Here is a 17606-nt window from a genome sequence, read left to right as displayed (position 1 = left end):
CTACTTGAGTCACACAAGCGATTAGGAAAAGATAAGGGGCACTCCAGAAGGGGACAATTCTAGCGAACACTGTAAGTAGAAGGGTGAAAGCCAGAAGAGGTAAGCAACCAGGCCTGACACACCGCCTGCCCTACGGGGACGACGGGCGCAGCGAGGGCTGAGGAGAAAATGAAGCCCCTCCATTTGTTGCAACTACCACTCCGCTGGGGCTGGGGTTGGGGTTGGGGAGGGGGTACGATAAAAGCAAGTAAATGAATGGTTCTGGCATTCCTAAGGAGAACGGACATAGGGACTCACCCTCAAATAAACTAAATGCCGCAAAACCCAAAACGCTCAGATGGGCAGCCTCGCCCCTCCTCCCGCCTTGGTTTGGCCTGCAGGTACGATACAGCGCACGCAGGCACGCGCACACGCAGGCACGCGCACACGCAGGCACGCGCACACGCAGGCACGCGCACACGCAGGCACGCGCACACGCAGGCACGCGCACACGCAGGCACGCGCACACGCAGGCACGCGCACACGCAGGCTGACTGGGTTTTGTGAGCTGAGATGTGAAACCAAGAGTTTGGGGAAATAACACCAGAAAAATATGTACGTCATTCTTTATTCCAAAATACTCTGTTGGAAAATGTCCAGAATCTAATAAGATCGGAGTTATATTGTCCTAAGATTTCTAATCCTGAAAAAGTAGGACAGTTTCACTCCCTCTGTGTCTCTGAAGAGCAACTCTAGCTGAAGGAGTCACTTGATGGATGTAAAACTGTCGGGGATGGTGACATAACCACTATGTTCTGAAGCCCAAATGAGGTCTTCAGGTTAATCCCTGGATCATCAGCACATCTCGTGATTTCCTTTTTTTATTTATCCAGATTCGGGAATGTATCAAAAAGTAGGTGGTATGAGATAGGACAACAGCCTCTTCTACACCTAAACAAAAAGACATTTGGCACAAAAAAGTAACTTTGTTGAGAAAGTCACTTGGAGGTCTAAAAATACATTAAACTATGCCTTAAAATACCAGTTATGAGGATGCAACCCAAATGTTATTGTAATCTTTCACCTTAAAAATATTTTCCAACTCATTTTGTATTGAGATGTCCTCACATTTAAACTGTGCTCACGAGGAAAATTTCTATTTTCAGTTTACAGAATAGAAACTTGGACAAGGCTGTGTACTTTTCCTGCCTTTTCTTTTACAAACAATAGAAAGCTATTACCTGAGCCTGGCTTGTTCTGGAACAGGGCTCACAGAGAAGTATGACAGCCATGCTGTCTCTTAAGCTACTCTGTTTTCAAAGCTGGTTTTGGCTGAGAAGCTTCTAAGAAGGCAATCCTTTCTGCATTGTCATTAGGATAGCTTTGCTTTTAAAGAGTGGCTAGGCCTTGTGTTCTCAGAAGGCTTATTCCTTCAATGATTTTTGCTTTCTTTCTTTTTCTTTTTTTGTGGATAACACACTAAACACTCCTTCAGGTTTGGTCCTTAAAGAGAAGTAACCATAAGTGAGTAGAAAAACCTCCTTTCTAACAAAATGGAGAAACAACTGCCTGCCTGGCAAAGTTTACCACTTTAGAAGCAAGGATCATAAGGTCCATTTCTGGTATTTGCAGCACATTTATTGTAAAGGCAGTACAAGGCTAGTTAGTCTTGCCGTTTGTTAAGAAGCAATACAGGTTTATCAAGCTGGGGAGGGCTAGTACTTCTGAGAGTATTAGGGGCTAAATTCTTCAGCAAGTCTGAAAAGAAAGAAAAATAAAAACCAAAACATATTGCATCTTTTGTATGAGTTTCAAGATAGGACAAGTCTTTTTCACGGCCTTATTCATCTAAGTGTGACTACTGTGTGTAGGGGGGAATTTCAATGAACAGAATAGATTTGTAATGAACTATGGGATGTTTTATGCAAACAGAAACTATTGACAAATGAGTCCCAGCTACTCACCTGTTTTTAAAAGGATTTCAAAAATTCTAAATAGCCACATTACTTTCCTAGATAGGAATCATTTTCAAAATTTATGGAACACAAACTTCTAAACTAACATGGTCCCAACCTTAACTGTCCTCTCCTGCTCTTTTATGTAATACCTACTTTGAACACATAATGCTTTCTTCATTTTTAAAAAACTTGTGATTGTTCAAATAGAAAAGCTCTGGAAAGCATGCCTTGTACTTTTTCTTTCATGAATCATATTTATTTAGAACAAATGGAATGGGAAGGGAACAGAATTAAATACAATCCTGAATTCCCATTTGTAATTAAATTAGCATCTGTACATTTTTCTGAATGGAATTCTGCTGGTACTGCTATCCGCATGAGGCAAACCAACATTCTGAGCAATCCTCTTTCTTCAAAATAGTCAAATAGCAGAAATTGTTTTAAAACAGAATCACTAAAAAGGCATTTTTGTTTCCATCAGGTAAGGGAAGGCACTAGCATGAATGCAGAATTGATATTCCAAATAGTGACTGGGGCAAACAGGTTCTAAAGAGCAACATCTGGTGTGTAAATACAAATCAACACTGGAAATGCTCAGTGGCTGGCTGCAGTTTGTTTCAGTAAGTTAAATTACTTGATAGAATAACTTGCTAAGCATTTGTTAAATCTCCCCCAAGTAAGACAAAACCAAACCAAGCAAGGTAGGATCAGTAAACAAGTAGATAGAAAGCCTAATCTGCAAAGAGACATGTTCAGGCCCTTCTACTGAAAAGTGGTGCACAGTCACTTGAATGAAAAGGTTTTTAATAAAATAAACCAAATATTTGCAGCTCCAGAAAGGTTGACTCATGCTTTATTTAAAAAGAGGGGTCAATGTGAAATGTGTGAGAGGGATTTGGAAAAGATCCTAAGCTCTGCAAACAGAAGTTACTTCTTAACATCTTTTATGGTTAATGTGTGAAAAGGAATTTATACTTAAGTTACTGATACTAAGACTGCACTTCAGCTAAGTAAAAGCAGATGGTTGCATTTCACACCAAAGTCCCTAGCAATCATAAGCCTTTTAAAGAAAGTAGCATTAAGTTTGTTTTCATAAATGAAATAATATTGAGTCCAAAAGTTCACTTTCTCTGTAACTCATAGTTGTGTCTTTAGGTCAAAAATTTCTGAGATAGGGAAATTCCAAGACTTGGGAGAATTTTAAACGTTAAAAGCTCTGTATGTGGACTTGTAGAGTGCGAAAATGAATCTCCAAAATCTTCTAGTTCATATAAATGTGCAAAACAATTTAAAAACCATAACCATCTAAGTATGTTTACATATACTTGTACACACATGCACGTGAAAGGGGTGAGAGCTGTGACTGGCCACAAACTGTCATCTGCAACGCAGATTCAACGAGCCCTGTTCTTTAGTTAGGTTGCTTACCCTTCTAAGGCCCCTCGTTCCACAGAGGAGTCGCAAACCACAGCCTGCTACAGAATACAGACTGTTTTTTTATGCTTAAAAGGTTGTAAAAAACGAGGAAGATTATGCAACAGAGACTGTAAATGGTCCTCAAAGCCAAAAATATGCACTATCTGGTCCTTTACAGAAAAAGTTTGCTGGCTCCTGTTCTACAGGATAAAATGAGATACTGGTCCTAAGGAGCAGATTAAGTGAAATATAAATGACCCTAAGCTGGTGTCCAGCACAGTGACTGACTCAATATATAAATTTTTCCTTAAAAATGAAGAACATAACTTCATAAAAGCAATCTCACAAAAAGTCTAAATTGCAATAAATTCCACATATTCAGAATCCCCACCAGATGAATGTATGACAGTTAGAATGGGATAAGTTTTGACACAGAAGACCAGTTTTAGAATCTAGTATCCTCTGGAACTTATGTTTTGTTTTTCCTTTCTTCAATGGAAATTATTTGATTACCATAATAGCTTATAGTCTCCATTAATAGAAACACACAATATTAAGGGAAATCAGATGTTTAGCCTGATGTTACTGTAATCTTCTGACCTTTGTAATTCTAGCTGTTAGCTAAAAACATACATTTCATTCTTGAAATAATTTTTTTCAGTGGCTAACAAAATTTATCTCTATTAATTTAGCGTAAAGAGGATGAATTATGATTTAGAAAGAGATAGCCAACTGAAACGAGCCTAAAACTTAATAAGCCAGCAGTAAATACCTAGAGACTGATTAAAGAAAAAGGAACACGTTTGGCAATATTGATCTCTTTGTGCCATCATCTACTATCTTTGTAAGAAAACACAGAAGTTCAAGAAGAGGCATGGTGAGAGGCAAGCTGATTTGTGCCCAAATTAGTCTGCTTCTTTTCCCATTTCTATGAGAATGTCCTTTTAAAAAGTAATAGCATAAATAGAGAGGCAGAATAATTGGGAGATGAGATGCAAAAACAGGAAGTTCGAAATACTATTTTGGACTTTTTAAAGGATATATAGCAGTTTAGAAAAAACTTTACTCAGAAAAAGGCAACAAATGAATTCCTTCCTCCAGCAAAGAACTGCCCCTACCCTCTGCTTTTTTCTCTGATAATGCAGGTATAACTTATTCCTTAAGAATAATCCATTTCTTGGGCCAAGCCCGTGGCGCACTTGGTAGAGTGCGGCGCTGGGAGCGCTGCGACGCTCCCGCCGCGGGTTCGGATCCTATATAGGACTGGCCGGTGCACTCACTGGCTGAGTGCCGGTCACGAAAAGGACAAAAAAAAAAAAAAAAAAAAAAGAATAATCCATTTCCAAATTCCTCCCCCAGAGGCTTCTGCTCCCTAGCTGATTCATTTCTGTGGTCTCTATTCCTTGAGCATTCCACCCCCATCCACACATTATTCTGTTCTGCTATGTTGCTCTGTTGTTATTCTTATGTAATACCTCAGATTCACCTTTCAGATAGTCACTACTGCCTTCTAAGACTTGCAGCAGACACAGGCAAGGCCATCTGCTAAGTGCTAAGTACATTTTCTTTTGTACTTTTAGAAACTCACTTATCAGTTTAATAAGTGACACTCAAATGTTAATTAACTTGCTTGGTGATCTATTGGTGGTTTTATGCTATTTGAGCAATCCATTATAATGAAGTCCTGTTCTAAATGATCCACATTTCCACTGAATTACAGAGATATTCTACAGTCATATTTCCACCTAGCAAGAAAGCACTCTCTGCAGGAATGTATTAGGCCCAATGCTATATCAGGTTCCATCTAATTAGTTTCTTAGAGGTGGCACTGGTTTTGTCTCAACACAGAATAACTCAGATGCATTAAAACTGATCAAAGGAAACATTCTGGCAATTGGAAAATGTTCTCCCTGTTGACACTGTTTTAAGGCATTCCACCAGAAACAGTATTGTCTCAAATAAAGCCGTGTCATATTGTTGTACCTCTTTTCTCTAGATTATTTGCTTTTTAAATTTCCTTTAGCAAATAAGAAATGAGAAATGAACTCACCACACCATAGGAATATGTGTCACAAGTTTCAGAGACGGGGAGACTTTGGATAACTTCTGGAGCCATCCATGGGAAAGTTCCAACCAAGGACATGTGTGTTGTATGGTTATGGAACCGAGAAGCACCAAAATCACAGATCTGAGAAAAGAGGAACCAATATCAACTTTCTATTTATTGACTAATAAAAGAATTATCAGTCACAAGAACCTACATCAAAAATTAATGGATTTTTTTTTAAATTAAAAGAAACAGTCCTACCTTCAAAACTCCATCAGCAGCTATAACAACTAAAAGAAAAAAAGATAAATTATGACAATCACTAAATTTGTCTGATAATTATCTTATACTGAAAATAATCACAAACTTCTATGTATATCTTCAAAATGGCATTATGCAAGATAAAATTATTTACTGCATTGAAGATTTTGCAAAAGGGAGCTGACATTAAAATAAAAACCTAATTGTATGAGATGCTGATTTAAAAGGCTTTTAAGACACCTGTTTTATCCAAACACAGCACTGTCCAGAAAAAAGGCACAAATTAGTAGTAGTTAGGAGAACCAAATTTTTACCAGGATTCATTCAACAGACTGCCAAGTGATATTGAGGAAGTCATTAGCATTATTACTTCATGGCATATATAGTTTTTCCTCCCAATTGAAGACTAATTTTCTTAAAGGCAGAGACAATATTCATTCATTCATTTATTCATAGTCATTCATTTAACAAATATTTGCTGAGCACCTGCTATGGGCAAGGCCATATATTATGTTCAGGAACAGGAGGGTGAGCAAGATTGCATTGTCTCTGCTCTTATGAGTATACAGTCTAATCAGAGAGACAATTAAACAAACAACTACAATGAAGTGGAATTAATTCCATGATGAAAGAAAGAGAGTACTACAGAAGCAAAGAGCAGGGATATCTACGTCTAGGGAGGTCAGATGAAGTTTCCTGGAAGAAATGATGCTTCTGCTAAGATCTGAAAAACCCAGGAGTTAAGAAGAGGAGAGCTGTAGGAGGAAAGAAGTTTTTTAGCCAGAAGAGCCTATGCAAAAACTCAGGAGCAGAGAAACAGCATAGCAATTTTGGAAGGCAGGAGCAAGGTCAAGAGGAGCTCTTGTGAGAAATGAAAAGACAATGAACAATTCTAAGTGAAGGAATGAAACAAGCAAATGTGCAGCGGGGAGACTCCATCACAGAACAGAATTGGAGGCAGGGAGATCACTGCATAAGTTATTGTGGTCTAAGAGAGATAAGGATGCCTGCGTTGAGGCTGTGGCCAAGTACAGGAGAGAGTGGGCTGAGTCAAGAGATATTTAGGATGCAGGATCAACCAGGCTTGATGAATAGCTGGGTATGGAGGGAGAAGCAGGAAGACTTAATGATGAAATCAAATAAAGAGGCAGTACTACTTAATGGTTAGACAGGAGCTCTGGATCCAAACTATAATCCCATTTTATTTAACTTCTGGCTTGGGTAACTGGTATTGCCACTCACTGAGAAAGGAAATGCAGGAATGATTTTTCAGGGGGTAAGGAGAAGATGAAAAGATCAGTTTGGATACAATACATTTTAAGGTCATACAAAATATCAATGTGGATATGTCTAGTAAGCAGATAGATACATAGTTTTGAAGTTGAGATCTGTTTGGGAGTGTTAATATTAAGTGGGGCTTTTATGGGAGTGAGAGCATAAGAGGAGAGGAGGCCAAGGAATGAACCCTGAAGGACTGTTGCTAGTATTTTTCTAGTAAGCCACACAGTACCTTGAACATGGCAGATGATCAATACTTACTTGTATTAGCTGGTCCTAATAATTTCGATAAGTAAGGAAAATAATCTTTGCATGATCTAATATATAGAAAGAGCCTCATGGTAAACATAATATAAGTAATAAGCTATAACCCTTTGCAAAAAAAAATGTAAATATTGTTAATATTATATTCAGTTATTTTTGAAAATACCTCTACCGCCTTTTCTCATTAAAAGTTTAACAAGTTCTTATTTAAAAAAATCTAACATTATAAAATGTATAACATAGAAAATGAAAGTCTTGTTCCCTCTCCCAGGAACAAAAACTGCTAAAAGTTACATCGATATTCTTTCAATTTACGTGTACGTGTGTTCCTATCAAGTAACTACACAAACTATAATTTTTAAAAATGAGGACATTCTCCATTGTTAAATGGTCTTCATAGTGATAGCATGGATAAATCCATAATTTAATCATTCTTCTCTCATGCAAGATTTAGGATATACTTATTTCAAATAACTTACTTAGATTGAAATTCTGAGCATGAGCTGAAATTTGACAAAAATCATAAAAATTTGATATTTCCTACTAGATTCTAGATTATTTCCTGATGATTTCTTGTTATCCAAAAATATGTCCAAGTGGTTAGTTCCAGGAAGCTTATGTCTAAGAAGAGTCAGAGGATAAGTGATGACCTAGAAGAGGGCAAGAATAATTGGCCTGAACCACCAGGTAGGTTTAAGTTGGTGGTCCCACCTGAACTATTCATGAGTGGCAGCTGCCAATAACTTCCCTTCCTCCCCATCAATCACTCCCTGCCATACACACACACAAACCTCAAGGTCCTGTAGTATGAGTGAGAGTACCTGGCCGATTTCCTGGTCCTCTTCTACTTGCCATTCTAAGGATCACACTTTTGGCATGTACCCATTTTAACCACAGTGATCTAAAGATCTTCTAAAAATAAATAGTTCTCTTCCTTACTAAGAAGAACCATTTAGAAAGTGTGTAATTAATTAATTGATAGCAAGATTTTTTTTAAAGTAGGAAACTCTGATGTTTACTTTAGCTAGCTCTGGATAGCTAAATAATCCCACTGCCTTTCTCCAATAACTTTGAAGTGACGTAATGGAAGAAGCATTGTTACCACTCCTACTGTGAGGTGATGTCTAATCCTGCAACTTGTTTTAAAATGCTCGTTCTCCAAATTATACAACACAGAATCATAAATAAACTTAATAAAGTACAGAAGAAGAGAAAGAAGAAAAATTAAGTCTCTATTTTCCAAACTCCCAAACACACTAATCATTTTTGGGCACTACTCCAGGTAATATGGGCATGACTGACACAAAAAATTTACAACATATAATTCAGAAGTAACAAGGACAAAACTCAAAATTGTTAGTACAGAGGGCCCTCTAAAAATAGAAGACTAAAAATACATGACCACACACTCTGACCCAGCAATACCTCTTTTAGAAAATGATTGTAAAGAAACAATTAGGGATGTGTTGAAAAATTTGGCTGTACAGTTTTAAGCCCAATATTTCTTATCAAAGAAAAAAGTAGAAACAACACAAATGTCCACATATTTTCCCCCAAATGTCCACATTCTGTGCTATATTCATACAATGGAATACTATGCAGCTTTTTCAAATGATATAGAGAATTTTGATATTTACTGATAGTGGAAAGATTTTCACGGTATCAGTGGTGGGTCAAACAGCAGGTTATGCAAGATATGTAAAACATGATGCTTGTGTCTAAATAATTTAACATACAGGTGCATGCAATTTGTAATAAAATAGGTAAAATAAAAACATATGACTACATTACCATTTCTTGACTTGAGATCTCTATGAATGACCTTAACAGGAGCCTCCATGTGTAAATAGTGCATTCCTTTTCATATAAGAAGGAAAAAAAGCCTATTAATATTTTTCAACATTGCATCAGTATTACCTTTCATATTTTTCAAATAATTCAATAGCAGAAACTAAATTCATGTGTTTTATTCTTTTAGGTTAAAATAGAAACAGGACATGCATACAGTAGTAACATTTATATGCTAGGTAAAATTTATGTGGTTTTATCTCTTAGAGGATGGAATTTGATTGTGGATAAAGCTAGCTTCTTATGATACCTAATAAGGACACCTTAATTTTCTGTAGTCTGCACCAAAATAGCACAGTAACCACTGGAAGAGTGCTCTGTAACTTAGGTATGCCACTACCAACTGCCTTCTAAATCTTCCAAAGTTCTGACCAGGATTTTCAGTTTTCATTTGGAAGTCTGCAGTTACATAGTTGCAAGTTGGTTTTTTTTTTCAGTACTCATTCCAACAAGATCTGGGAGTGGAGGTAGGGTAGGGGTGGGGAGACCTGAGAGGACTGATTAATTACGGTTGGTAAAGGATTTTATGGATCTTCAGGTAGAAAAATATATAGTGTTAACAAAATATTTTATTTTTTTCACTAGGATGAATCTTTGAGATATTCTATATTTAAATACACTTCAAAATTCTCTCCAACATATTTAGGATGTAAATCAAGTTATTTCAGTAAATTGGGTATGTATAAACTAAGTAGAGTTTTATTATTCTGAATCAAAAATTATACTTTAAAAGACATATTTCATGGTTACCCCCTTAGTAGTGTTTGACTTTATTTATGTATTATCTACCCCCTTAAAATAAAGAAGATACACATTGTCTACTGAAATATTTCCTTTTCCTTTATTTCTCAAGTTAACTTTTCTAAATAATGGATAAACAGCCTCCCTTTTCCCCAAATCAAACAGGCTCCTTTTGTAAATCAACTATCCAGTGAACATAATTTAATAACTAGGCTTTGGCTTTTTAAAGTATACAGAACATTTCAATTTCATAAAGGTTAATTTTTAAATCTATAATATTCTTTTTCTACCATTCTTATTATATATTAAAGAATCATGAAAGAACAAAGAAAATGAGAAAAAAATTTAAACTCTTGCCACATGGCAATATCACTGAAAGGAATTAACAAAAGTAATAGTAATTTAAGTAATCTTGAACAAGATGTAATTGGGATGAAGATAATCTCTCTTCTAATATGAAGTTCTACATACTTTACTTCAAATTGCAAAAATCCAATAGTTACAACTCCAGTAGCATTTAATAATCTCTATGACTGAAGTTCACAGTTAACTTTTTCTTGCTTTTAGAATCAAATTCCTGAATAATTTTCCAAGTAGAATGTATTCAATTACTATTAAAGGTAGAGATAGTTTCTATACTTGCTGACATGTAAGGATTTAGAAAAACAAGACTCAAAAAGCTTTAAATATAGGCACTTTTCTTCCTCGTGGCAGGTTATCATCAGAAAAAAATACCATAAATTAACTGTGTACAATGTATAGTATAGACTTAAATAATATTTAGTGTAAATAAACAGCAGTAATAACAATCATAAAATTCTATTTAATTTGCTTTTGTAAAGCCATTTATAATTCTGCCTTATTTTTATTGCAAACAATTAAGAAGGCTGAAAAATACTTTCATCAAGTTTTAACTTTTAGGGTTTCCTATAAAAGATGTGACAGGTGTCATTGAGAATACTTTTGGAGAGATCTGGAATCGGTGACCATTTTGAGACTGGATTCAGGTTTATCTGCTTTTATTTTTGCTTTTTGTGTTGATGATTGACTTGCAGCAATTTCAGATATACTTGTTGGTCATGAAAGAAGAGAGTCATTTTTTACTTGGAGGAGATATTCTCTCAACAGCAATGATGCTGAGCAATTCCTATTTCAAAGTGCATGAATCAACTCTTATTTGAAATGAATTACTCATTCTTTGATTTCTCAACACATTGTTGCTTCAGAGGCTTCAATCGTGGTCAAACTGAAAGGTCCACAGCTGAATTTCAAAAGAATCCACACATATTGCTCTTTAATCTCTAAGTTCTACACACAGCTTTATCAAAGAGGGTTGGGTTCTTTTCCTTTTTATAGGCCATCTTAAAAGATTTTTAAATGTTAAGTAGTACTTGTAACTATAAATAAACAAGCCTCTTCTTTGCCTAACTCTTCTCGCCCAAGGCCAAACACATTACATTAGCACTTGCCTTTCAGATCAATTAACCAGCCAAGTAAATGGGGTTTTATTATTCTGTAGTGTTGGACACCATCAGGGAGTCTGCTCTCATTCTCTCCTTCCCTATTCTTTACCTCTGGTTCCAGTTTGCTACTTAATTCTGTGTCTTCTCTTCCTTGCCCTACTGATGCAGACCCCCGGCACTCTTGAGAAACACCAGGGAATGACTGTGCTGATGCAAGAGACTCAGACCGGGCTGATGGGGCAGGGAGGTGGAAAAGGCGGGAAGAGGTTAACAGCTAGGAACCAGGGATGCTTAAGTAGAGCACAGCAGGAAGCAGAGTGACTGATGTCAGTTGAGTTCTTTGCTGTCTATCCATCCTAAGTGCCGTTAAGTAGTACATGGGTGTAATTGGCTGAGCACCCTAAATGTCTGTAAGGTAAAGTGCTGTAAGTCAAAGACTGTCTCTGTATGTATTTACACTTATGTATTTCCACAATCCGCAAGCAGCTTCTAATAATAGGTGGTCACTGTGTACTACTGACATGCGGAAGTGACTATAATGTTACATGAAAATATTTTGAAGAATATGAAATTCTAAGGCTGATTTGAGATACCTGATGCATGAATATACAATGAAGTTAACTAACACAGCCAAAGCCTTAAGTACACCATCCTGAACAGAGCTTCTTATTTTTATAATATAATGAACTAGCATCATTCAGCAGTAGTATCTAGTGTGAAACTTTAAAAAAATTTTTTTACTTTCCTTATTTGAAGAATTTGGACAGTACTGATGAAACTTAAAACAGACAATAAAAAAGATAATTCCCCAAAGGCTATATCATATTCCAAAAGACTATTACTTTTGGAAGTCACTGCATGACTTCCCTGTGAAAGTAAAGTGTGTGTTCCCCTGATTGAGTGCTAAACAACATTATATTTGCTTTACAAAGAGATGCTTGTAAAGAATGCAGTGCTAAAATGCAAAGGAGTTAATTGCCCCAGTAAAATTTAGACACACTTGCTTTCCATGGGTTCTTAGAATACAAATGTAACTATCAGTGTTCGTTATTTAGATCTAGTTGTTTCCAAAGCAACTTTGAAAACTCAGAAATGTTCAGTTAGGAAAATGAAAAAAAAGAGAGATAAAAATAAATGGATCTTGAATTGCTTTAGAAAGCATTAGTCTATGCAGGAATTTATGAGGGAAAAAGAAATGGTACTTTGTTTATGAATTTTGTGTATTAAAATATTTCATTTCCAAGATGATGCCCAAGTTTACATTAAATATAAAATAAAATCTGAATTGCTTGTACATGGCAGGACAAGTAAATTTATTTTTGCAAATACTTACTATTTTTAGCATATTATTCTGTGTATAAAATGAGTAGTACTAACCCTACAATAAATCACGTTTTCTGGATTCTGAGTCTAAGTAAAAACTTTCAGAACAGTAACAGAATTAAGATTTTTTCCATTTAATGTGTCAAGCAAGCTGATCGATTACAGTGTCACAAAACATAGCAAAAATGTCTGCCCTGGAGTTTACTAACTTGCTAGAACTTGATTTTAGGAAAAGATATAAAATAAAGAAAGGAAGAAGAGAAAAAGAATTCAGGAGTGGAAAGACAATGACCTAAAATATTATCTGTACAGTAAGTTGCATAATTCTTACTACTTTTGGCCTGAAAAATGAACATTTAAAGACAGAATAAAAATTTTTCTGACACAAGTCCCCATGTCAGCACGGGAAAATACTTCCCACCAATTCTTTAAGAATATACCAAGCATTATTACCTTTGGCTACATCTGTGGCCCAGGTCATGATGTGATCCATATCCATCTCTTCACTTCTATTACTGTTAATGTAATCATAGAGTGATCCCAGAGAAGCATATTCTGTTTCAAAAAGAAAGATATAATTAAAACCAAGGTGCATTTCAGAAATAAGACTTTATGTTTTCATCAGAAAAATATTAAGGAACTTAACAAAAGAGATCAAAAGTATACAAAAATTGTTCCATGCTGTGGTTTCTAACAGTTAATACCAATTTGGAAAAAAACTGTCAAAGACAAGACCACTAACAGAATAGTAAACTTCAGTTAAGAACCAAAAAGCATTTAGCTGAAACTGAAAAACACAAAGAGGTGCTGGAAGAAATGTATTTAAAACAAAGGTACACTTGTACAAAGGTATTTCTTGGATAGTTATTATTCTTAGGAGATAGAGAATATTAAACACACAAATCAGAGAGTTTATGTCAAAATGTAAGCAAATCAATCCTAGTTGCATCAGGATTTAGAAGAGCTCTCAAAATTTCAGCACAAACAGTCAAGAAAGTGAGAACATTTCTTTAAAAATGGTTTTGTTGAGGTATAAATTACCTACCATAAAATTTGCCTGTTCTAAGTGTATAACTCAATGATTTTTAGTAAATTGATTAGAGTTGGGTAGCCACCACCACGATCCAGTCTCACAACCTTTCCATCAGTCCAAACTGCTACGTTGTGCGTTCACAGTTGATCACCACTCTCACCACCAGCCCTATCATCTGCTCTTCCTCTCTACAAATGTGCCTTTTCTGGATATTTTATATAAATGGAATCATACAAATTGTGGTATTTCTACTTTTTTGATATATTGTTTGACTTCATTCCCTTAGCATAACATTTTCAAGGCATTCGTGTTGTAGCACGTAGCAGGACTTCATTACTTTTTATTGCTGAATATTATTCCATTGTATGGATATACACTACATTTGGCTTACTCATTTACCAGCTGATAGACATTTAGATTGTTATCAGTTTTGGGCTATTATGAATAGTGCTACTCTGAACACTAGTGTATGTGGAACATGTCTGAGTGCAGAAATGTGTTCATTTCTCTTGGGTAGATTCCTGAGAGTGGAATTGCATGTTCACATGGTAAGTTTATGTTTACCTTTTTAAGAAACCATCAAATTGCTTTCCAAAGAGGGTGTACCATTTTATATTGCCATCAGCAATGCATGAAGATTTCAGTTTCTCCACATCCTCACCAACATTTGGTATTGTCTGTCTTTTTTGTTATGGCCATTCTAGTGGGTATAATTCTAGAGGTGAATTATAGAGCTTTTAATTTGCATTTCCCTAGTGATGAATGAAGCTGAGCATCTTTTCATGTGCCTAGCCCCTTGTGTATATTCTTAAGCAAAATGTCTATTCAAATCTTTTGCCTATTTTAAAACCGGGTTGTTTTACTGAATTCTAAGAGTTATTTATTTATTCTGGATACAAGTCCTTTACCAGATATAAAATTTGCAAATATTTTCTCCCAGTCTGTTACTTATCTTTTCATTCTCTTAAGAGCATCTTTCAAAGAGCAGAAATTCTTAATTTTGATGAATTCCAATTTATCAACTTTTCTTTTATGGCTTGTGCTTTTGGTGTCATATCTCAGAACTTTCTGCCTAACCCAAAGGCATGAAGATTTTCACCTATTTCTTCTAAGAGTTTTATAGTTTTAGATCTTACACTTAGGTCTATAATCCATTTTGAGTTAATTTTTGTCTATGGTATGAGGTGAGGGTCTAAGATAGTTTTTTGGGATTTTTTTTGCACATGGATTTCTTTTTTTTTTTTTTTTTTTTAAATTTATTTTTTTATTTTTTAAATTTTATTTTGTCGATATACATTGTAGCTGATTAATGCTCCCCATCACCAAAACCTCCCTCCCTTCTCCCTCCCCCCCTCCCCCCCAACAATGTCCTTTCTGTTTGTTTGTTGTATCAACTTCAAATAATTGTGGTTGTTATATCTTCTTCCTCCCCGCCCCCCGGTTTGTGTGTGTATTGCACATGGATTTCTAATTGTTTCAATATAATATGCTATCCTTTGGAAAATGCTATCCTTTACCCATTGAATTGTCTTGGCGCTTTTGTTGAAAATCAATTAATGATCAATGTGAGGTTTTTTTCTAGACTCAATTTTGTTCCACTGATCTATATGACTATAGAAATTGTGCCAATATCACACAATGTTGATTACTGCAGATTTATAATTAGTTTTGAAATGATATAGTCTCCAAACTTAGTACTTAAAACTGGTTTGGCTATTTCTAGGTCTTTTGCATTTTCATGTAAATTTTAGGATTAATAATTTCCGCAAAAAAATTTGCTGGGATTTAGATAGGAATTGTCTTGAATTTATAGATGTTTGGGAAGAATTGCCATCTTGACAATACTGAATCTTCCACACCATAAGCATGTAAATGTCTCTCTGTTTACTTAGATTTTTAATTACCCTCCCCAATGTTTTGTACTTTTTCACTGTACAAGTTTTACACTTATTTGTTAAATTTATTTTGTCTAATTTGTTGGCATAAAGTTAACATTCTCTTTTTCTTATTATCTTCTTAAACCTTTGTAGGAGCCATAGTGCTCCTATAATTTTGCTAATTTGTATCTTGTATCTTCTCTTTTTTCTTTGTCAACCTAGCTAAGGCTTTGTCAATTTTACTGATCAAAGTTAGTTTCATTAGTTACTGATCAAACTTAGTTTCATTGATTTTCTCCATTATTTTTCTGTTTTCTATTTTATCGTATGCTGTTCTAATCTTTATTATTTCCTTCCATTGGCTTACTTCATTTTATTTTGTTCTTATTTTTGTAGTTCCTTCAGGTTGAAGCTTAGGTTATTAATTTCAGACCTTTCTTCTTTTTTGATAGTGGTATTGAAAGCTACTGTTTTATCTTGCATTCTATAATTTTGATATGTCGCATTCCAAAATATTTTAAAATCCACTATGATTTCTTCTTCAACCCAATGTGTATTTAGAAGTGTGCTGGATAATTTCCAAATATTTGTGAATTTTCCAGATTTCTTTCTGTTGTTTATTTCTAATTTAATTCCATTGTGGTTGGAAAATATACATTGTATGATATCAATCCTTTTAGATGTATTGAGACTTATTTCATGGCCTCACTTATGATGTATCCTGGAGAATGTTCCATATGTACTTGAAAAAACATGTATTCTTTGTTGGGTGGCATGTTCTATAATGTGAGTTAGACAGAGTTGGTTCAGAGTGTTCTTCAAGTCTTCTACATACTTGATGATTTTCTGTCTAGTTGTTCTATCAATTATTGAGAATGCAGAATTAAAATCAGTTGTTGAATTGTCTACTACTTTTAATTCAGTCAGTTTTTGCTTCACATACTTTGAGGACCTGTTGTTAGGTATATGTACATTTATAATTGCTATATCTTTCTGATATATTGATCCTTTTATCATTATGAAATGGCCAATTTGTCTCTAGAAATATTTCTTAAGTCCATTTTGTCTGAAATTAATATAGTTACTCCAGATCTCTGATGGTTATTGTCTGCATGGTATGTCTTTTTCCACCTTCTTACTTTTAACCTATTTGTGTCTTTGAATCTAAGGTATGTCTCTTGTAGACCATATATAGTTAGATCTTGGTTTTTTATCAAGTCTGATAATCTCTGCCTTTTGCCTGTGGTGTTTTAGACCATTCACATTTAATGTAATTATTAATGTAATTGGGTTTACATTTGCTATTTTGTTTTCTACATGTCTCCTGTCCTTCTCAGTCCTCTGTTCCTTCTCTTTTGTGTTAAGCAATTTTTAATGCCTTAATTCCTTTGTTGATTTTTTACTATATTTCTTGACTGATTTTCTTAGTGGTGGCTCAAGGGATTATAAAATGCATCTTAATTTGGCACAATCTACTTAAGATTAATACTAAACTGAATTACAGTACAATATAGAAACTTTTCTCCAATATAACTCCATTTCCGTCCTCATCCTTTATGCTATTATTGTGATAGATCTATATATGTTTGAAAGTCAACAAAAGTAAAAAAATTTTGTTGCTTTATACAATCTTAGGTTTTTAAAAATGTTATCAGAAATGAGACTAAATATATTTATGAAGTCTTATATGAACCCACATATTTACCATTTCCCATACCCTTTATTTCTTCCTATGGATTTTAATTACTATCTGGTGTCATTTCCTTTCAGCCTGAAGGACTTTTTTTTTTCTAGCATTTCTGTTACGGCAGGTCAGCTAGCAATGAATTCTCTCATTCTCTATCCAAGAATGTCCTTATTTTGATTTTGTTTTTAAAAGATAACTTTTCTGAATATAATTTTTTCTTTTAGCACAGTCAATGTCATTCTGTTGCCTCTGGCCTCCATTATTGTTGATGAGAAGTCAGCCATTACTCGTATTGTTGTTCCCTTGTACATGAAGAGTTCCTTTTCTCTTGCACATTTCAAGATTTTTACTTTTTATCTGTATCAACAGTTTGACTACGGTTTATTTAGGTGTGGGCTCATTTGCATTTATCCTACTTGGGGTTTGCTTCT

The 17606-nt window shown here is 35.0% G+C and overlaps 1 protein-coding gene across 3 annotated transcripts in view; it reads right to left on the bottom strand.

The window, feature by feature from the left end:
- MAP3K20 (mitogen-activated protein kinase kinase kinase 20) overlaps window positions 1-17606 on the bottom strand; it is a 170156-nt gene that overhangs the window by 69199 nt on the left and 83351 nt on the right. For all 3 annotated transcript variants that reach the window (XM_063080751.1, XM_063080742.1, XM_063080733.1), the window contains exons 4-7: window positions 13032-13133; window positions 8995-9060; window positions 5662-5690; window positions 5404-5541 (exon numbers count right to left, since the gene is read on the bottom strand). In XM_063080751.1, coding sequence (XP_062936821.1) covers window positions 5404-5541; window positions 5662-5690; window positions 8995-9060; window positions 13032-13133 — 335 coding nt within the window. The remainder of the gene's footprint in view (window positions 1-5403; window positions 5542-5661; window positions 5691-8994; window positions 9061-13031; window positions 13134-17606) is intronic.

The sequence above is a fragment of the Cynocephalus volans genome, chromosome 1 (genome assembly GCF_027409185.1).
Source record: "Cynocephalus volans isolate mCynVol1 chromosome 1, mCynVol1.pri, whole genome shotgun sequence".
Taxonomy (NCBI): domain Eukaryota; kingdom Metazoa; phylum Chordata; class Mammalia; order Dermoptera; family Cynocephalidae; genus Cynocephalus; species Cynocephalus volans.
Note: the sequence above shows the minus strand (reverse complement) of the source record. Positions and strands in the feature narration are given on the sequence as shown.